Source organism: Mesocricetus auratus, unplaced genomic scaffold, assembly GCF_017639785.1.
Source record: "Mesocricetus auratus isolate SY011 unplaced genomic scaffold, BCM_Maur_2.0 Super-Scaffold_100007, whole genome shotgun sequence".
NCBI lineage: Eukaryota > Metazoa > Chordata > Mammalia > Rodentia > Cricetidae > Mesocricetus > Mesocricetus auratus.
Window position 1 is genome coordinate 8,531,009 of NW_024429191.1, and position 19,576 is coordinate 8,550,584.

The 19,576-nt window shown below is 53.2% G+C and overlaps 4 protein-coding genes and 1 long non-coding RNA gene across 6 annotated transcripts; 2 read left to right on the plus strand and 3 right to left on the minus strand.

Moving 5' to 3' along the window:
• The first annotated feature begins 14 nt into the window (after nucleotides 1–14).
• Nucleotides 15–1,272, plus strand: Hcfc1r1 (host cell factor C1 regulator 1). The gene is made up of 3 exons (XM_005081648.4): nucleotides 15–147; nucleotides 603–731; nucleotides 943–1,272. Exons 1-3 carry the CDS (start codon nucleotides 62–64, stop codon nucleotides 1,076–1,078), a joined length of 351 nt encoding a protein of 116 aa, XP_005081705.1. The 5' UTR covers nucleotides 15–61; the 3' UTR covers nucleotides 1,079–1,272.
• Nucleotides 1,273–1,509: 237 nt separating this feature from the next.
• On the minus strand, nucleotides 1,510–3,503 carry Tnfrsf12a (TNF receptor superfamily member 12A). Its single transcript, XM_005081646.4, has 4 exons — nucleotides 3,351–3,503; nucleotides 2,554–2,658; nucleotides 2,186–2,320; nucleotides 1,510–2,093 (listed from the first exon to the last, which is right to left on the minus strand). The coding sequence occupies exons 1-4, from the start codon at nucleotides 3,442–3,444 to the stop codon at nucleotides 2,038–2,040; spliced, it is 390 nt and encodes a 129-aa protein (XP_005081703.1). The 5' UTR covers nucleotides 3,445–3,503; the 3' UTR covers nucleotides 1,510–2,037.
• A 1,263-nt stretch (nucleotides 3,504–4,766) lies between these two features.
• On the plus strand, nucleotides 4,767–8,158 carry Cldn6 (claudin 6). Of its 2 annotated transcripts, XM_005081645.4 has the most exons (3): nucleotides 4,767–5,056; nucleotides 5,418–5,491; nucleotides 6,892–8,158. In XM_005081645.4, exon 3 carries the CDS (start codon nucleotides 6,908–6,910, stop codon nucleotides 7,571–7,573), a length of 666 nt encoding a protein of 221 aa, XP_005081702.1. In that variant the 5' UTR covers nucleotides 4,767–5,056; nucleotides 5,418–5,491; nucleotides 6,892–6,907; the 3' UTR covers nucleotides 7,574–8,158. The 2 variants fall into 2 exon arrangements, with proteins under 2 accessions (XP_005081702.1, XP_040604135.1); XM_040748201.1 differs by lacking the exon at nucleotides 4,767–5,056 and having other exon boundaries at nucleotides 5,362–5,491.
• A 142-nt stretch (nucleotides 8,159–8,300) lies between these two features.
• On the minus strand, nucleotides 8,301–10,575 carry Cldn9 (claudin 9). The gene has a single exon (XM_013121643.3). The coding sequence runs from the start codon at nucleotides 9,401–9,403 to the stop codon at nucleotides 8,750–8,752; it is 654 nt and encodes a 217-aa protein (XP_012977097.1). The 5' UTR covers nucleotides 9,404–10,575; the 3' UTR covers nucleotides 8,301–8,749.
• Nucleotides 10,576–14,998: 4,423 nt separating this feature from the next.
• On the minus strand, nucleotides 14,999–17,779 carry LOC121141256. The gene is made up of 2 exons (XR_005878119.1): nucleotides 17,352–17,779; nucleotides 14,999–16,539 (listed from the first exon to the last, which is right to left on the minus strand). It is a non-coding gene; the product is annotated as an uncharacterized LOC121141256 (long non-coding RNA).
• Between the last annotated feature and the right edge of the window lie 1,797 nt (nucleotides 17,780–19,576).

Here is a 19,576-nt window from a genome sequence, read left to right on the forward strand (position 1 = left end):
TCAAAGGCTCCGCCTCTGTCGTCTGGATCCCACCCCTCTATCTGCAGGACCCCGGACCGTAATGATCCTACAACAGCCCCTAGAGCGTGGCCCTCCAAGTCGGGATCCACGGATCACCACTGGGGTGACTCGCGGCCTGGACGCCAGGTGCGTAAGCGGCCCCTGCGTGGGTCGGACTAACGGAGGGCAAGAGCTTTGGCCGGGGACCCAGGGCCGGGCAGTAGAGTGATCCTGGGAAGTGAGGCTAGGTGGTACAGGAAACCGTGGTGTTTGAGCCTGTGTTGGAACTCGGAAACCACGGTCAGGATTTCCGAGGTAGCTTGATGGGTGACGGCCTGAGACCGTAAGGTGGCTTAGGCCACACAGACGAGACTGATTCTGGAATCCTGGCTTACACTGCAGGCTCACGTAAAGAGGGTGGGTGGGCTACACCTGGCTCAGTTTCCCAGCTCCCCTCTCCTGGAGCCCATGAGCACGGACACCCCTGGAGGAGCATTAAGTTTGGGGCCTGATGGGTCTCCTTAGATGTCACCTTTGGTCCTCATCAGTTTGCCTCCACCCTCAACATCCCTGCCTCTGTTTCTCTCTGGTCTTTCCCTTAGGGACCCCTTGCACAAGCAGTTTCTGTCTGAGGAGAACATGGCCACCCACTTCTCCCGACTCAGCCTACATAATGACCACCCCTACTGCAGTCCCCCTGTGACTTTTCCCCAAGCCCTGCCACCACTCAGGTAGGCACCTCCCCTTGCAGGGCCTTCTAGAGAATCGCATTCGGTCCTCAGAGCCCCTCCTCGTGCTCTGCCTCATCATGCTATTTTTAGCTTCTAGCCAACTTCTGTGCTGTTTTCCATCTTTGGCTCCAGGGGACCTGGACCTGGCAGGAGGTGGCTGTGCCAGCCCAGCCTCTGCCCCATACTTTCACTGTCTTTCTTCCTCTTTCAGGAGCCCTTGTCCAGAGCTGCTTCTCTGGCGCTATCCTGGGAGCCTGATCCCTGAGGCCCTCAGGCTGCTGAGGCTGGGGGATACCCCCAGTCCCTACTACCCTGCATCCCCAGCTGGGGACATCATGGAGCTCTGAGTGCTGATGATGACCAGTGACCCTCCTCACCTTATTCCTGACAACAAAGACCAGCAACCCCCAGAAAAGGATGAGGTCCTTCCCCAGTAACAGGACAGATGATACCGAGCTCAGTGATACCCTGAGTGGGAGGGGCATCAGCTTGGAAAGGGGAAAGTATCACCCCATTAGTGAATAAAGATTTCTGAGCAGTTGAAGGTTTCTCAACAGCGTTTGGGGAGGGTGGGTGGAGTGCTGGATGCTGGGGTTTTCTCTTCAAAATCTTCCCTGGAAAACGGTGAGGGCAAGCCAGGTCCTGGCAAGCTGGGCTCCAGGCATTGAGAATGTGTGAGTCAGAGCCTCACCCCCCACCCCCGCAGTGGCCGACTGACTCCCTCCCTCCCTCCAGTTCTGGGGAGTCAAGCTAGGGATCAGGCCATACTCGAAACCAATTCAAGTTAAAGATTCTTTTATTAATAAATTCTCCGTCCCCTCTAAACTTTATCCCCAAAATAAATATCCCCCCCTTTAGAGGATGGGTTGTGTGTGTGTTTGTATTAGGGCCAGCCCTCCCAGAGGGCCAGCCCCTAGTGTTAAGAACGGGTCCCTAAATCTGACCCCCCTCCCAGGGCTGAAACTTAGTGCCCATCTGAGTGGGTGGGACCTACTGTGTCTGCCCCTCAAGTCAGCCAGGCCCCCAGGACTTGGGGAGAGCAGGAGACCCCCTTGTGCAAATGCTGCGGTTCCTTAGTATGTGTCGCTTTGTGACCCAGCTTGAGGCTCCCTGCCTGGAACCAGAGACAGGGCAATCTAGACACCTTGGAAGGCTCCCCCGAACCCTAAGCCCAGTCCTGGGAGGTGAATCACCACCTCACCCCACCCCCTTGTGGTTGGAAGAGTCTGGCTCGGGTTGTCTGGGAGGCCAGGCTGGCTCCAGAATGAATGAATGGACGACGTGTGGGCACCGGCGCCGGTGCTCCTCACTGGATCAGTGCCACACCTGGGCAGCCCTCTCCACCAGTCTCCTCTATGGGGGCTGGAAAATAAGAAGGGGGGTTGTCATGATTAGGGAACATTTAGGGAAGTGATGGGGGAGGTGGGAAGAGCGAGGGAGGAGAGGCCACTTACTAGTAAACTTTTCTCTCCGTCGGCACCGTCTCCAGACCAGGAAACCAGAAAGTAGCGCCAAAACCAAGGCCAGACTGAGAGTGCCTCCCAGAATGGGCCAGAGCAATCTGAAGGGGGCAGGAGGTGCTGCTGCGCCTAGTGGCCAGGGCTCAAATCAGATTTCGCCCTTGGGAAGCCAGTCCTCCCTCAAGGGGATCTCAAGCTTTGTCCCCTCCCCCCCCCCCAGTGTTCCCCAACCTGATAGAAGCCCTTTCCCCAGTCAGTTTTCCCTGATTTCCTAGACCCTAAATTCAAGGCCCTCCTCTCCACCCCAGCAAACCTCGACCCACTTCTAGGATCCACTGGCCACCGGCCCCGACCCCACTCACATCCCAAGCAGAAGTCGCTGTGCGGTCGCGCTGGACATGAAGCGCAGTCCATGCACTTGTCGAGGTCCGCGCTCCAGGAGCTGCCGCTAGAGCAAGGGGCGGTGCCTGGGGAGGGGGCTGCAAGTCAGAAGCTGACGGCAGGGCGCGGCTATTCTGGGGGCTGAGGTCAGGGTCAGCCGGCTCAGATAACGTGAGTCACCATCGCCCCCCCACCCCCGCATTCCTCACAGGTGACCGCACCGCCTGACCGAGACACGGCAGTGCGGGAGGGGTAGCGCGCGACTTGCAGGGGGTGAAGTCCCCCCCCCCACGCCGTCAGAGCATGACTCACTCCTGGGCACTGGGCCCGACCCCAGTCCCTCCTCCCGCATAACTGGGCATTGAAGTCACCGGATGGAAGGGGCACCCCCACATGGTATAGAGGGCAAAGACCCCAGTGCCCCTTCGCGATTCTTAGCTATCGGGGCTGCTCAGACCCCATTACGGAGCAGGGTGAGGGCATGCCCTCTTCCCAAAACAAAACTTTCTCCCTCAAAGTTTATTTTCTCTCTCCACTCTGACTCGAACTTTTGAGACAGAAGACCCCACACCTGATTGGACAGGTAGTGAAACTGAGGCTCGGATTGTGGATAAAGCTTGGAGTGGATTGAGACCTTCCCCACTTGGAACTCGCTGCCGAAAGACCACGGATCGTAGATCCGCACGTCCACCCGGTTCCACTCGGATCTCCAGGCTCCCAAATTCCGCTCCTGGCCACCCAAAAGTCCGAGCTTCACAATCCCCTGAGCCAAGCATACCTGGTGCTTGTTCTCCGGCCGCGGCGCGCATCAGCACCAACCCGACTCCCAACACGAGGATCTGCGGCAGAGGCCGCGGCCAAGCCGGAGCCATGATTGCCGGTCCCGCGGCAACAGCGGTCTGTTCCCACCACCCGCGGGCCAAGTCTCAGGGCTGGGGCCCCGCCCCCGCCCCCGCCTTCCGGGGCGGAGCCCTTGCCTCTGCCCGCCCTTTGCTTTGCGGTGCCGAGAGAAGGCAGTCCGCTGACGAGCGGTTCATTCAGCACAGTCTCTCCAAATGTCTAGAACGCCCGAGGACGTCTACGCTGCTCCACCCTCTGCGAGCCTTAGTCCGAAGGGCGTGGAGCGGAGAAAATCAGCCACAAACCATAATTGCAAAAACATTTTTTAAGTTCAAATAAGTAATCTGTCTATTATTTTGCCTTTCTGGGGTGGGAACCAGAGGATGGAATACACCAGGCAAGCACTGAGTTATACCCACACAGCCTTTATGTTCGCTTACTTTGTTTGGTTTTGACTTTTTGAGACAGGATCTCATACTGTATCCCAGGCTAGCCTCAAACTCGAAACAATTCTTCTGTCTTAGCCTCCTTCCTAAGTGCCAGGATTGCAGGCAAGCGCCACCATACCCACATTTTCTTTCGTTTGTTTGTTTTTGTGTGTTTTGTTTTGTTAGAAAGAATCTTGCTTTATAACCCAAGCTGGTCTCTGTCTCCGGATTCTCGCGTATCAGTAAACAGTACTGCAAGCATATGCATACTACATTGGGGAGCGGGGGAGTTCCAGACAGGGTTTCTCTGTATTGCTTTGGAGCCTGTCCTGGAACTCTCTGTAGATCAGGCTGGCCTCGAACTCACAGAGATTCTCCTGCTTCTGTCTCCCGAGTGCTGGGATTAAAGGCGTGCGCCACCAACGCCCGGCCTTGCTACATTATTTTTTAAAAGATTTTATTTTTGTGTTCGTGTTCGTGTGTGTGTGTGTGCGCGCGCGCGCGTGCGTGTGTGCGTGTGGCATGTGTATGAGTGTCCCTGGCGTCCAGAAGAGGGCAAAGGATCTCCTAGAAATAGAATTACAGGTGGTTATAAGCTGGGGCAAATAAACCCGGTCACCTGGAAGAGCAGAAAGACTCATAACCGGTGAGCCATCTTTCCAGACCCACACGCTGCTTTCTTAAGGGTCTCGAGGGTATAACAAAAACAACGAGCAGGCAGCGGGTGAGGATGCCTACTGCCAAGGCTGGCAATCTGAGTTCGATCCCCGAGGCTACAGAGTGGAAGACGAGAACCAACTTTCGCTAATAGTCTTCTGACCACAGGTATGCAGTGTGACAGCACCCCCCCCCCCGCCAAAAAAGTAATGTGCCCTTTAGTTTGTACCTTAGGGCTTACATAGGTCTTACATCGGACTTACCTGCAGACTTGTCTCCGTTCGCAAGGGAAGAAACTGGGGTTATGGAAAGTTGAATGAATTCTCAAGTCTCAGCTCAAGTCTCTGAACTCAGCAGGTAGCAGGTGTAGCAGCCGGAGTCCCCAGCAACTAAGGGGTTGAGAAACCGGCTGAGAAACGCACTCTGGCTGATGACCGGGCGGTGGTCTCTGCCCCTCCCAGAGGGAGGTGGTCCAGTGACGTCATTGAGACTTTAAGACCCTTTGCCTCCGCCCTCGTCCCTACTTTCGACTTGGGATTCTTTGCAGTCTCTTTTGCAGGTGAGCCTGGGGCAAGTGTGAATTGCGGGCGTGGAGATTCGCAGGCAGGGAATGTGGCGGGGTGCATGCGGGCGTGTGCAGACACTGGAACTTCGATCCTAGTGGCAGCCACTTGGGTCGGCAAGTCCCTAGGAAAGAAGTAGTTGCAGAGGGCCCGTGAGGCTATCGAGGCCCGGTAGCCCCAGAAAAGTTAAAAAGCCCCTGCCCCTCCCCCTCCCCCGGGACAAAGGCATCGAAACCCGGGACGCCCCTCCTCCACCTGCTTGGCTTCTTTGGGGCGGGACTCCCCTCCCCCTCACCTGCAGGCGCGGACCCAGCTTCGGGCGCCGCCATTAAGCCCCTCCTGGTCGCTCACTCCTAGGCCTAATAATCAACCCGCCCCGGGTGGCCGAGCCGGACACAGCACGCCCTTGGACAAAGCTGAGTGAGCCCTCGGTAAGTGGAGAGGGACAGAGATAAGGAGCGAATGTCTCTCCAGATCTTGACTCTTGTCTCCTGTGTGAGACTGCAAGTGGGAGGAGTCGAAAGGGTCTTTGCCATTCTTAGGTGCAAGGTGCACCCTTAGAATAGAGGGTAATCGGGAGCCACAGCATGGCGCCTAGCAGAACCCACCCCGTTAGTGCCAACTCTGTGAACTGCGACGTGACGACACAGGTGCCGTCTGTCACAGAGGGCACTGGGGTCTTCAGCTCCTTAGGAAGCTGTGTCGAGAGAGGAAAGGTAGCTTGGCCTTTGGTCTAAAACTCGAGAGAAAGGCTCCCATCCTTGAGGGCGTGCACCTTGACCTTTAGAGGTGGAGACTGGACAAGAATCCGCTAGTAGCCTAGAAAATCTGCTTTGGGGCAAAAGGGTTTTGTTTTCCTTGCCTTCCAGGGTGGGCTGGGCCTGAAGGGCCTCTAGCAACTCCCAGGGATTGGAAGGAGATATTTGGAGTGTGGGGGAGGGCTAGGCCTGATATTTCAAGGAATTATATCCACCTGAAATGGAACCTGGAACGGAGCTGGGGGACTCCATTTGAGCTTTGGGTGGTGGGAGGAAGCTTGAAATCTCACCTGAGCGCCGAAGTGATATGGTTGGACCTGAAACTTGTGGCTAGAGCCCAACCATTACCTCGACAGTTCACCTTCTTTGTGGCACTTGGCTCACCTGAAGCTCGTTTGTAGAGGGCTTGCCTGGCATTCATGCAGCCCCGAGTCTGCAATCTCCAGTGCTGCATTCTCTGGGGTAGGTGATGCAGATGGTAAGCCCGCCTGTTAGCCCAGCATCAGAAAGATGGGAGCAGGAGGGTCAGAAGTTTAAGGTCAGCCCCTGCTGCATCGGGAGTTAAAAGCAGTTCAAGCCTGGGCTACGTAAGACCCTGTCTCAAAGTTGGGCGTTGGGGTCACAGGCCTTTAATCCCAGCACTAAGGAGGCAGAGGCAGGTGGATCTCTGTGAGTTCAAGGCCAGCCTGGTCTACAGAGCGAGTTCCAGGACAGTCTCCAAAACAATACAGAGACACCTTGTCTCAGAAAAAAAAAAGAAAAGACCCTGTCTCAAATAAAATAAGTGCACGAGAAAGCATCTGTCCCCGGACTGACCTAGCTTCAGCTCTGTCCTGTTTCCTGTCACCTGAAGAAAAACAACGGGATGTGTGCTTTACCTCTCACAGACTAGGGGAGAATTAAATGCTTATTTTGCTTTTGATTGGCCTAGACAGTGTATCTAGCCCATACTGCAGGACACAGTAGCCAACTGTCAAGGTACCATGTGCTCCTATCACAGCTGGCAAGTCATAGGTCATCAGGGCCCGCCACACTTTAACACTCTTCTGTTTCAATCTTCCCACACTACACAGCCCCCTCGACTTCATCATGGCTTCTACTGGTCTGCAAATCTTGGGGATCGTCCTGACCCTGCTTGGCTGGGTCAATGCCCTGGTGTCCTGCGCTCTGCCCATGTGGAAGGTGACAGCCTTCATCGGCAACAGCATCGTTGTGGCCCAGATGGTATGGGAGGGGCTGTGGATGTCCTGTGTGGTCCAGAGCACTGGCCAGATGCAGTGCAAGGTGTATGACTCACTGCTAGCACTGCCCCAGGACCTACAAGCGGCAAGAGCCCTCTGTGTCATCACTCTCCTCATTGTCCTGCTTGGCCTGCTGGTCTACCTCGCAGGAGCCAAGTGCACTACCTGTGTGGAAGACAAGAATTCCAAGTCTCGACTGGTGCTCATGTCTGGGATCGTCTTTGTTATCTCCGGCATCCTGACCCTCATTCCTGTGTGCTGGACAGCCCACTCCATCATCCAGGATTTCTATAACCCCTTGGTAGCTGATGCTCAAAAGCGGGAGCTGGGGGCCTCCCTCTATCTGGGCTGGGCAGCCTCAGGCCTTTTGCTGCTGGGTGGAGGGCTGCTGTGCTGTGCCTGCTCCTCTGGAGGGTCCCGGGGACCTGGCCATTACATCGCCCGCTATTCTACATCTGCCCCACATTCAGCCTCTCGTGGACCCTCTGAATACCCCACCAAGAATTATGTCTGATGCTCATTGGGAAATGAGGCTCTACTGGCCAGGGGACCTTAGGACCCTGAGCTGAGACATCAAGAAATAATGCCTAGTAGTTTGGTGTTTTTTAGTTCCTTGGTTTTGTTTTGCAGTACTGGGTATTGAACCTGGGGTCCTACACATTTGGTAGGCAAGCACTCTCTACCCATGAGCTATATGATACCCTGCCCCTAGGGTTGAAGTCCAGACTCCATGTACCTCTGCTGTTGGCATTTCTCACTTTTAGATTGAGCATCGGGATGGGTGACACTTTTAGTTTGTCTTTATTCACTCTGGGCATCTTCTGTAGAACCTGTTTTGAGACTGCTTGTGAATCTGATTTTTGTGATCCCCAAGATGACCTGTCCCAAGAGTTCCCAGTCCTGGAAGGTCAAGTGTTAAGTTACCAAAGAATTTTCTACTCCAAAACACCTTTGGCCCCTGCATCCCAATACCAAAGTCACCGTGTACTTCCCCCAAATAAGGTCCCAGCTGTGCTGTAGACCTTCCCCCATTTCTCTATGACCTTGCACATTTCCCTGCCCACACAATGTTTTACTAAATAAAACCTGATTTTTATAATGTGCCTTTGATGTCGCTTGGTGTTTGGTAGGAGCATAACTAGAGGTGGGCAGCAGTTCCACAATTTTAAACCTTTCTGGCTCAGACCCTGTGGTCTAAGCAAGCACCCCCACCCCCATGCCTTTTCACAAATCAGAGGAAGTTCCATTACAATGTGCGTTTATTCCCAGCTCAGGTTGGGGAGTGGGTAGGACACCGAGCAGCTTGGATTCAGGTGGTGGTTGGATTGAACGTGACCATCTGAAGGCTGTTAGGTCACAGTGCACATCTTGCTTTGAAGGTTGGGAGGCTGAAGCTCAGGTTCCTGGGGGTAAGGTAGAGTCTCCACAGAGAGGAGAGTAAGTCAGTTCAGGAATACCTGGGAGGCAGGGATGGGCCAGGGTATGCAATAGCTTTGGCGCTTTCTCAAGGTTGCAACCGCTGCAAATGGTTGCCTCAGGACAAACCAGCTGAGATTCCCCCAGAGCCAGGTCCTGACCAAACAGAGAAGTGAGCTTCCCTGGCACACGAGGTTGATGAAGGGATGCAAGGGTTCGGCCCAGTGCCTGGGCATAAAGCTGCAGGTTTGAGCTTCTGGAGGAAGCCTCGGCCTCACACGTAGTCCCTCTTATCCAGTCCTGAAGCACCTGAACGGGAAGGGATGGAGTAGCCCAGCCTGGGTCCACGGGGCCGCTCGAAATGGGATGGGGGACACGTACAGCAGAGGAGCCCTCCGCCCAGCATGAGCAGTGCAGCTGCTGCCCAGCCCAGGTAGAGGGAGGCTCCCAGTTCTCTCTTGAGGGCTTCAGCCACCAGCGGGTTATAGAAATCCTGGATGATGGCATGGGCTGTCCAGCAGACGGGAATGAGCACTAGGATGCCCGAGAGGAGGAGAAGGACCCCTGCAGTGAGCACAATTCGGGCCTTGGCACCTTCATCCTCCACACATGTGGTGCACTGGGCACCCGTGATAGCCACCAGCAGGCCCAGCAAAGCCAGCAGAAGGGCAACAACACAGAGGGCTCTGGCAGCCTGCAGATCCTGGGGCAGTGCCAGCAGTGAGTCGTACACCTTGCACTGCATCTGGCCAGTGCTCTGGACCACACAGGACATCCACAGCCCCTCCCATACCACCTGGGCCACAACGATGCTGTTGCCGATGAAGGCTGTCACCTTCCACAGAGGCAGGGCACAGGATACCAGGGTCCCTAGCCAGCCTAGCACTGCCAGGGTCATGCCAAGGAGTTCAAGGCCAGTTGAAGCCATCTGCTCCTCAGGTCTTCTCAGCTCTTAGCCTGAATCACGCACTTAACAGAGTTGGGAGCACAGAGTTCGGGGTGGGTCTCAATGCTCAGGAGGTGGATCTCAGGCCTGGAGAGACCGCAAGTCTGCAGGCCTCACTGATACTCACTGAATACAAAAAAGTCCTTAGGTGCTGCTCAAGGGGATCGCTTGTGTCCTCTGGGAAGCCTTTGGCCCATCACAGACCCTCCAAACCTGCCATGGAGTTGGAAGAGCCGTGTTCCTCTCTGCTGGCTGCTCCCGTCCTTTCTTGGTTGAAGTCCTCTCAGTTGGTATACAGCTTGTCTCAAAACAGAACTGTGAGGTGCCACCTGGGGCGTCTGAGGCTGCTGGCTGCAGGCGGGGTTTTAAGGCCTAGGGCAGGGGAGGAGCCCAGCAAGGGACCTGGAGGCTGCCATTGGGTAGCAGAAACAGAGCAATGGTGAAAAGGGGTAGGATGGGGGCCCTCGGGGTTAGGGTAGGGTGCCAAGACCAAGTGGAAACCCAGGAACAAAGGGATTCCAGGAAGACAGGACAAACAGAAAAGGAACAGAGAAATGGGCTACTGAGCTCTCAGCCTGGGCCTGCTTCCACTTTAACACCTGTCTAATTCACTCTGTGACGGTGGGGAAAATATGCCCCCATTATCCATCATCATAACCCTCTCCCCCTCCCCCACCCTCTCAGGACTCTCCGGAATCTGATCTGTCTCCAGTCTCAGCTCAATAACCCTGGCAGCTCCTAGGGGAGAGGCTCCGCCTACAGTTTCCCAGACAACAGGTGCCTGGCGCCCAGCTCAGGTGGCATTACCAAGGCAACGGCCTAGAAAACGACTCCCCCCACCAACACACACATAGGCACACACTTCCACCTCAGCTCAGGTGTTCCCACTCCACCCCCATGGCCGAAACTAGGGGCCCGAGCTGAGCTGTTGAAGGTCCCTAGTGGCCTGGTGATAAAGAGCCTGTTGTTGAGACAGGAAGGAGGAGGCCTGGGCCAAGAAGGGACAAGGGGGACCCTGAGATAGGGGGACCCTGAGATAGCGTGCTCTTTTTGATAGTCACGTGAATAGCCAGAGCGGCCTGGACACCACAGAGGTGGGCAAGGGGGTAAGGGTCAGAGGATTAAAATGACCCTGAGCCCCAACTTCCGGTTCCTTAGAGTCTCTATTCACAGGGTGCTGCCTGATTTCAGCTCAAAACCTGATCCTACCAGCTCAGGAGGCACAGGCAGGCAGATCTCTGTGAGTTCCATGCCAGTCAGGGCTATGAAGAAACCCTGTCAATCAATCAATCAATCAATCAATCAATCAATCAATCAATCAATGCCTTAGGAGTTCTTAGCCTCCAGGAAGGGATTGTTCATAACTTCCATGATTGCTCTGAAATATGCATATATTGGCAGAACTGTGTCCCATGTGGAATGCAGGCTCTTTAAGTTTTCTCAATTGAGCCTCTAGTAGGAAGAGGTTAAAACACCTCTTCCTCCCTGATCACCCTGCCCAGCTTCTGAAAACTATCTAAAAAAAAAAAAAAAAAGGACTCCGTCAGAGGCCAGGCCAGCATCCCCAACCCCAGGTGTTTTGCCTGCATGTATATCTGTACAATACATGTTCTTTTTTTTTTTTTTTTTTTTTTTTTGGTTTTTCGAGACAGGGTTTCTCTGTGGCTTTGGAGGCTGTCCTGGAACTTGCTTGGTAGTCCAGGCTGTCCACAGAGATCCACCTGCCTCTGCCTCCCGAGTGCTGGGATTAAAGGCGTGCGCCACCAACGCCCGGCTACAATACATGTTCTTAATGCCTGCAGAGACCAGAAGAGAGCATTAGATTCCCTGCAACTAGCATTACAGGTGGTTGAGAGCCACCATGTGGGTACTGAGAATCAAACCTGGGACTTCTAGAAGAACAGCTAGTGCTCTGAACCACTGAACAATCTCTCCAGCCCCAGTGGTGGTACACGCCTTTATGCCAGCATGATCTACAAAGCTAGTTCCAGGACAGAAACCCAGTCTCAAAAAAAAAAAAAAAAGAAAAAAGAAAAAAAAAAAACCTCCTAAAGGAAAAGGAGGCCTGGTGTGGTACACCACCATGTCCAGCTTTTCTTTTCTTTTTTAAAAAGACAGGGTTTTACTATACAACCCCTGTCACCTGAGAATGCTTACTCTGGTATTAAAGGCATGAGCTACCACTGCCCATGTAAAGCTTTTTTTTTCTTTTTCTTAACTTACTATGTATGTATGAGTCACTGTGTGTGTGTGTGTGTGTGTGTGTGTGCGCGCGCGCGCACATGTGTAAGGATAACATGCAGGCCAGGCAGTGGTGGTGCAGCACTTGGGAGGCAGAGGCAGGCGGATCTCTGTGAGTTCAAGGCTAGCCTGGTCTATAGAGCGAGTGCCAGGACAGCCAGGGCTACAGAGTGAAACCCCGTCTTGAAAAACCAAAAACCAAAAAAGAAAAAGGGTAACATGCAGGAGTCTAGTCAGTTCTCTATCATCTGGGACATAAAAATGGAACTCTGGTACTGATGTTTGGTAGCAAGAACCTTTTACCAGCTGAGTCATCTCAATGCTCCACATCTATGAAGGTGGTATTAGAATCCAGGGGTATGGTGTACTCATCATTTCTAGGTATAGATTTTAGCACTCTTGTAATTTTAAAAACACCTTGAAGAGAAATCATAGTTGGTTTATTGGAAGAGAGAGAAGAGGCAGAGAGGGAGGCAGAGACTGGTCTCTGGGGACAAGAGTGGTGGAAGGGAGAGAGAGAGAGAGAAAAAAAAGAAAGATGGGAGATGGGCAGGGCCCCTTTAAAAGGGAAGACAGTGAATGCGCACAGGTGATGCTCTTAGTGGCTGCAGCTGAGGGTGTCCTGTCGGAACCCCAAGGGCAGATGCCTAACTACTTCTTTCAAAAGGAAAGTTTGCTCTTCCACCAAATAAATAGATGGAAGCCATCACCTAGTATAAAAAGTGGGATGGGACCCCTACCTCTCCCGGATGACTCCAGGGTATTAGACGTTCTTATCTGCCCTGTGTGGTGGTACCTGCCTTTAATCCCAGCACTTCTGAGGCAGAGGAAGGTGAATCTCTGAGTTGAAGGCCAGCCTGGTCTACAGAGTGGGTTCCAGGACAGCCAAGGCTACACAGAAAAACCCTGTCTCAAAAACCAAAAAGAAACAAATTTTTCCTTGACTTTGGGGGAGGAGTATCGTGGTATGGGCATACATGAGTGCAGGTACCTGCAGAAGCCAGAGGCATCAGATCCCTGGGATGGAGTTACAGGTAGTTGTGAGCCAGTCAACATGCATGCTGGGAACAGAACTCTGGTTCTCTGAAAGAGCAGTATCCACTCAGAACTCTTTCCAGCCTTCAAGCTGATACAGTCTTGCTAAATGTTTACTCATTTGTGTGTACTGTGTGTCACTGCAGGCGTGAGGTCAGAGGACAACTTGCAGTAGTTGGTGCTACTCTCCATCCTCTACGTGGGGCCCAAGAATCAGACTCAGATTATCAAGCTTGTTGGCAAGTACATTTTTACACACTGACTCATTCTGATGGTCAATGCAGATGGCGTTTCGGCAGTTTCCAAGTCAGAACTAGGAGCTTCTTCAGATCAGTACTTTGCTGATGGGGTCAGATCTGTCCAGTTCATCTGCCTCCTGGGGCATGGATTTCACGGCATGTTAGGAGGGAGTGACTGCTAAGAAGGGCCAATAGAGCCCAGGCTGCCTGGAGGGGCCTCCAGGAATCTGGTCACGCAGGTTAGGTTAGGTGCTAAGACTGGGGCAAGCCTGGGTCTAGGGGCCATCAACTCCACCCTCTGCAGCCCCAAGCCTGGAGTGCCTTCCCCAGGAGCTGATAGAGCCCACTGCCTTTGGGTGTTGAAGGCCAACTCTCCCTGGCTGGCCCTGAATATTTTGAGTTTGGAGGACTGTGTCCTGCATCCAAGATTGGGAGAGCTGGTTAACCTGTGGAAAGCTTTTCCAGGTAGCCCACCATTGCTACAGATAGCTCTATACCTCCCAACACCCTCCCCCCCCCCCCCCCCCCCGCACAGCTGTGTGTGGCAGCACACAACTCAGTAGGGTTAGCATTGTCACCTGGCTGGTGGCTGTGCAAGCCTGTGGCAGACAGATGTCTGTGAGTTCAAGGCCAGCCTGGTCCCTGGACAGCCAGTACTGTTACACAGAGACACTCTTGTCTTGAAAACAAGCAAAAACAAAACAACAAAAAAGAAAAGAATCAAGGAACAGTAAGTTTCCTCAGGGGGCAGAGGCCAAAAGTCCCCAATTCCTCTGTGACCCCAAAGTGTGGGTGCTCCCTATCCTCTGCCTAGGAGCATAGCAGGAAGCACCCACACTGCCATGAACTCAACAGCCACAGGGAGTGGTTTGCAACCAGTGACCAACTGTGCTTTAACTGGCCCTCAAGTGGCTCAGGCGGCAAGGCTCCTGCTTTTTCATATGAGCTCCACTCAGATCTGGGGGGAGAGTAAATGTGAGGAGGAACCCCCACACCATTCCAGAAGCCTGAAGGACTGGGCACTGCTCTTTAGGGCACTCTAGACCAGGCTGCAAAAACTTGCTTACAAGGAAGCCCTAGACTTTCCTGGAGGCTACCTGGGTGGTCCTGGATTTCCATTAGGTTATCTTCTTGGGAAAAAAAAGGGTTAAAGTCTGGACTTGTTTTATCATTGATATGGAGAGGTAGGGCACCCCTGATCAGTTACCATCTCAATGAGACTTTAACAAGTCCTCCAGAATCCCCACCCCCCCCCACCTCTGCCGACTCGGAAGGATGTGAGGAATTTTCCCCAATGCTCTACTAACTGCTAGAGGAAACAGAGGTGTGCCCCACCAACTAAAGTAACTAAACAACATTCTTTGTCTGGGCTGAGTGTATCAGAGGCTAGTAGGCTCTGGAGGGCAGTACAAACCAGGATTGAATTTACATGAATGTGGCCTAAATGGGCTAATTTACTCTTCTCAAAGGGGACCTTAGGCTACAACCCTTATCGCGTCTAAGAGCCTGAGGGTCCACCTGGCTTTATAGGCAAAGGAGCCAGTTCCCTAGCTCTGAACCTTCAATGACTGAGTGGTAAAGACTGAAGATCCCTGTAATTCTCTGCAGCTCACTAATCACTTACTACAAATAGGAAACACACCCAGAGCACTAAAAAGCTAGGCTGTGTATACACACAGGCAACTGAAGGGCCTGAAGCAAAGACCCTGATGTCTAAGTCAGCTGCTCTCTCAGCAGGTCAGGCCAGCCGGCCTCTGAGAACCCATCTGTCAGCAGGAGGTGGTGGACTATAAGGCAGCTCCTTTCCCCTGCTGAGCCTTCCTTATATTCCCCGGAGAGGTGCCTAAGACAGAACCTCCGTCTCAAACGCATGTGTGTGCATGTATATATGTACTTGATTTTGTGGGGAAGCCACAGGCTCAGTGTTTGGATCCCTAGTGTGGAAAGCCTTCAAGAGCAGCAGCCCAGGCTCCCATCCCCCGAGAGGTCTCAGACAAAGGTATTCTGTCAAGAGCATAAAGGTAGTTTCACTTGTACACCTGGATAGGTCACAACCATGGACTGGGTAACAATTAACTTTATTATCAGTTTTGATCAGCTTTTAACCCAAAGCAGTAGATGGTTCTCAAGCTTGGCTAGCCCGTCTCACAGAAGAGTTATACCCCCACCCCACACCCCCGCCCCATCTCCAAGTCAGGGTTTCTCTGTGTAAGTACTCTGGCTGTCCCGGATGGGAGCTCACTTTGTGGACCAGGGTGGAACTCAACAGAGATCCGAGCACTTCTGCTTCCCGAGTGCTTGGCGGCTGTGTGCCACTAGTGGCAGGCCACAAGAGTTATCTTTAAAAGATACATTCACTGTCCCTCCTGATACTTTTTGCTTCCAAGCTGAGAGAAGAGAGCTGGGCAGCATGAGAATGGGAAGGCAGCAAGCTGAGGAACACAAGGAAGCAGAGAGACAGTCGCTATGGAAAACAGGCACACTGTCTTCCTGTACCAGTGTTAGTCTGCTGACCACAGGCTCTCAGACCACTCAAGGCCCCCAAGCCAGTATAGGAGAGGGCTTAGTTAAGTTCTGGGAAGATGGATAGGAAGGTGGGTCACGGCCTAAGCCAGGCTTGGTAGCACAATCCTGCTATGCAGCTACTTGGGTAGCAGAAGCAGTCAGAATCCAAGTTCAAAGGTAGCCTGGACTACAGAGATGGCTGAGCTTATATGAGCTGGATGGCAATGGAACTTGGGAGTATGACCTCATGCGATAAAAGTGTCTTTTGGTTGTTTATTTATTTATTTATTTATTTATTTATTGGTTTTTCAAGACAAGGTTTCTCTGTGGCTTTGGAGGCTGTCCTGGAACTCGCTTGGTAGTCCAGGCTGGTCTCGAACTCACAGAGATCCGCCTGCCTCTGCCTCCCAAGTGCTGGGATTAAAGGCGTGTGCCACCAACGCCCGGCTTGGTTGTTTCTTGAAAGGTCTCGTGTTATAGTTCTGGCTAGCCTGAAACTCATTCTGTAGACTAGGCTGGCCTCCAACTCAGAAATCTGCCTCTGCCTCCCAAGTGCTCTGTTAAAGGCATGTGCTACCACCATATCTTTTTTTTTTTTTTTTTTTTTTTTTTTGGTTTTATGAGACAGGGTTTCTCTGTATCGTTTTGGAGGCTGTCGGTCCAGCCTGGCACCACCATATCTTACTGATAAAAGTATCTTTGCAAGCATGATTCAATGAATGATCTCAATAGGAAGTCAACGATAGATGTCCTTAGAAGCTGAGGCAAAGAAAGTCCTTTCCTGGCACCCGAGGACCAGCAAGGCCCTGCTGAAGCAAGGCAAAGAGACAGACCTGGTCTCCAGCTGCCTTTGACACGGCCAGTCCTTCTTTAGGCCTCTGGCCACCAGCACTGTTAAGAGAACAAATTCCTATTGTTTCAGGCCACTTAGTTTGCATAGCTCCTTTCTGCCACCACGGGAACCTAGTAAACTAATTGATCTTCTTGCTGATGGACCTGGGCTCTCAGAGGTCCTCCAAGGTCAAGGCTGGCTTCCTGATACCGCTCTGAGTGATGGAAGAGGTCTGCCATCCACTTGGTTACCTGAGCCCAGGCTACCTGTGGAACAAAGAGAACTTTATATTAAGTTGTACCGGCTGCACAGAAACCAGTGTGGGAGTGAGAGGCCTGAAAATCGGGAGAGAGGAGTTTTTATCCAGGACTCCACCTGGAGCTCCCTTCTCCCTATGCTGATGACGTCACAGCCCTGCCCGTGATTGTCCTACTCAGTTTCAATCGTCCGTCACCACCACTTGGGGGCAGGGGGACCCTCGGATCTATTTCAGTCAGAAGTTTGACTCATAAGACTTGGGAGTTTCCAAAGGTAAGTGAGGAAGGCCTTAGCCTTACACACACACCCTGGATAAGGGACAGGTGCCATTCTGGAACCTGGCTGCAGCATCTGAAATGTTTGTTTTCAAAGCCCAACTTGGTAGCTCCGGACTATTAAACCTGCTGACAGGATAACTCTATTGCTGAGTTCAAAAGCAGCCAGCACTGCATTGCAAAGGGGTCTAGTCTCAAAAAACCAAAACAAGCAAAAGAATCAAACTTTTGTTGTCATCCTTTTGACCTGGGTTTCTTTCATGTGTGTGCGTGCTGTGGGTAGGTGGGTAGGCTAGTTTTATCAACACTTAGATGTGTTACATTCTCAAATATCCCACAGAGACACCGCAAGACTGGAGGCTGGGGGAAGAGGCGACAAAAGTCCCTAATTTTATTTTAAGTGTTTTGAGACAGCGTCTCACTAAGTAACAAAGGTTGACCTTTAACTCGTGACCCCCCCTCCCGCTTAAGTATCGTTAGTGTTGGGGTTACAGGGGTGTGTCACCAGCCCCAGCTTAAGTCCCTTATCTTAAACTGAAGTTTACTTCATTCTTCCCGAGCCTTGGCTGCAGTCCCGTCACTCTTCTTTCTTCCCCAGCAGAGGTCTGGCCCGACCTTCCGAAACTGCAGTGTCCAGGCACGGACTCACCCGCTTGTAGCCTAGCGGAGTCAGGTGATCAGCAGGGTGGCGACAGGAAGAAGTAGGGCGGCGGGGGCTGGGGGGGCGGCAGCGGCGGGGGAAAGACCGGGAGCGGCCAGGGCTCACGGGGTAGCGGCGGCGCCAGCAGGGTGAAGGGTGAGGGCCGCGTTGGCAGCGGTGGCAGCGGCTGCGGGGGGAGGTTCGGCGAGCAGCGGGGGCCGGCCCCGAGCGCCCACGGGCCCCGGGATGGCCGCGATAGCGGCCTCGGGAAGCGGCGGCAGCGGCAGGTGTGCAGGCGGTGGCGCGGGCGCGGGCAGGCGCGGCAGGTCCTGCAGGGCGAGCGCGGCTGCGGGAGGCGCGGGCGCGCAGACCTCGGGCGGCAGCTCCGGCAGCGCCAGGTGGACCCCAGGGCCCCAGGGCGCCAGCAGCTCCGGGCGCAGCGGGAGTGCGGGCAGCGGCGGCAGCTCAGCTAGAGCGAGAGCCGAGGGTGGCGGTGGTGCTGAGCTCAAGCCCGGAGGCAAGCCGGGCAGCGGAGGGTGCGGCAGGGACGATGCGGGCGGTGGGGTGGGCGGCAGGGACGCACGGGCCCGGCTCAGCCGAGAGTGCACGCGGCCGCGGTCGCGCCGCGGGTGCGAACGGGAGCGGGGCCACCGCGCCGCCAGCTTGGCCGCCGCCGCCACCCCGGAGACCAGTGCACGATGCCCACAACCCGTGAGCCAGGGCTACGAACCCGCTGAGGTCCGCCCAGCCAATTGGAGTCGTCGGCAATGCGTTCCAGCCAAACACAAGCTGGTGCGCTTACTGCCTGGGCACCCCGACCAATTACCGTGTCCCGCGGTGCCTCCTTTGCCTCCCGCTATCCTTCAAGGCGCATACGTGCCCAGGACGCCCCCTCCTGGTCCGATGGTGCTGAGAGAGGCTGAATCTCCCGGGCCATGCCCCAACAGTATAAAATGTGTCACAGCAATTGTTGCTATTTATCAATGTGACTCTGGAGTAATGCATATTTTCATTATATCTTCTTTTTTGAGACGTAGCTCAGAATGGCGTCCTATTCGTGATCCCCCTACTTTTGGGTTAACAGACCACGATCCACTCATTCCAGTTATAGAAGGAATATCATAATTCCAAAAACAAAGTTTTGGACTGTGAGATGACTTAGTGGGTAAAGCTAGTTGTCTCCAAGCCTGACGTCTTCAATCCGGAGACTCACATAGTGGAAGGAAAGGAACAATTCCTATTAACTGTCCTCGAACAGCCAAACTCATGGCAGGAACACACACACACACACACACACACGCAAGCACACACTTACTTGAGCACACAAAATAAAGAAAAGTACTCTTACTCAGTGTTCTGTGTGGAATATGCAGCTCAGTTGGTAGAGTGCTTCTGCAGCATGTATGGGCCCCTGAGTCGTCTTCAGCCCCACTTATATAAGTCAGATGTAATGTCTCTAATATCAGAGCTCAGGGGAGATGGAGGCAGGAGGATCAGAAGATGCTCAAGGTCATCCTCAAGGCTAGTCTGAGCTAGATGAGAGGGGCAGGGGGCTGGTGGTAATGCAAAGTATATATGTTAAAATTCCCAATAATCGTGAATGACAAACAGTTGGGATTTTGGAAAATAAATAAATAAATAATGACTCAAGCCTGTAATATACTTCTAGCATTCGGGAGGTTGCTGAAGGAGGGTCAGGAGATCAAGGCCAGACTCAGCTAGTTTCAGGCTACCTTGGGCTTCCTGGCACTCTGCCTCAAAAAGAAATGAGACAACAAAAGGAAGAGAAAAAAGAATAAAGGGTCTGGAGAGATGCCTCAGAGGTTAAGACCTCTCACGGAGGTCCTGAGTTCAATTCCCAGCAAACATATGGTGGTGGCTCACAACCATCTGTAATGAGATCTGGTGCCCTCTTCTGTCATGCAGGCATACATGCCAGCAGAACACTGTATACATTATAAATAAATATTTTTTAAAGAGGAGGAAAAGGGTCAAGCTCTTCAACATTGGTATTGGAGGACACTTGATCGATGGACCAGTGGCTAGGAGCATTTGTTTCTCTTGCAGAGGACCAGGGTTTGATTCCCAGCACCTACAGGGTGTCTCATAATCCCTATAACTTCAGTTCTA

What these genes read in the sequence shown, in the direction of transcription:
- Tnfrsf12a (XM_005081646.4), bottom strand. Translation starts at nt 3,444, where the DNA reads ATGGCTCCGGCTTGGCCGCGGCCTCTGCCGCAGATCCTCGTGTTGGGA. An exon ending in CAGCGACTTCTGCTTGGGAT is followed by an intron (nt 2,321 to 2,553) that starts GTGAGTGGGGTC and finishes CCTGGCCACTAG; the next exon opens with GCGCAGCAGCACCTCCTGCC. An exon ending in ACGGAGAGAAAAGTTTACTA is followed by an intron (nt 2,094 to 2,185) that starts GTAAGTGGCCTC and finishes CTTATTTTCCAG; the next exon opens with CCCCCATAGAGGAGACTGGT.
- Cldn6 (XM_005081645.4), top strand. Translation starts at nt 6,908, where the DNA reads ATGGCTTCTACTGGTCTGCAAATCTTGGGGATCGTCCTGACCCTGCTT.
- Cldn9 (XM_013121643.3), bottom strand. Translation starts at nt 9,403, where the DNA reads ATGGCTTCAACTGGCCTTGAACTCCTTGGCATGACCCTGGCAGTGCTA.
- Hcfc1r1 (XM_005081648.4), top strand. Translation starts at nt 62, where the DNA reads ATGATCCTACAACAGCCCCTAGAGCGTGGCCCTCCAAGTCGGGATCCA. An exon ending in ACTCGCGGCCTGGACGCCAG is followed by an intron (nt 148 to 602) that starts GTGCGTAAGCGG and finishes TCTTTCCCTTAG; the next exon opens with GGACCCCTTGCACAAGCAGT. An exon ending in CAAGCCCTGCCACCACTCAG is followed by an intron (nt 732 to 942) that starts GTAGGCACCTCC and finishes TTCCTCTTTCAG; the next exon opens with GAGCCCTTGTCCAGAGCTGC.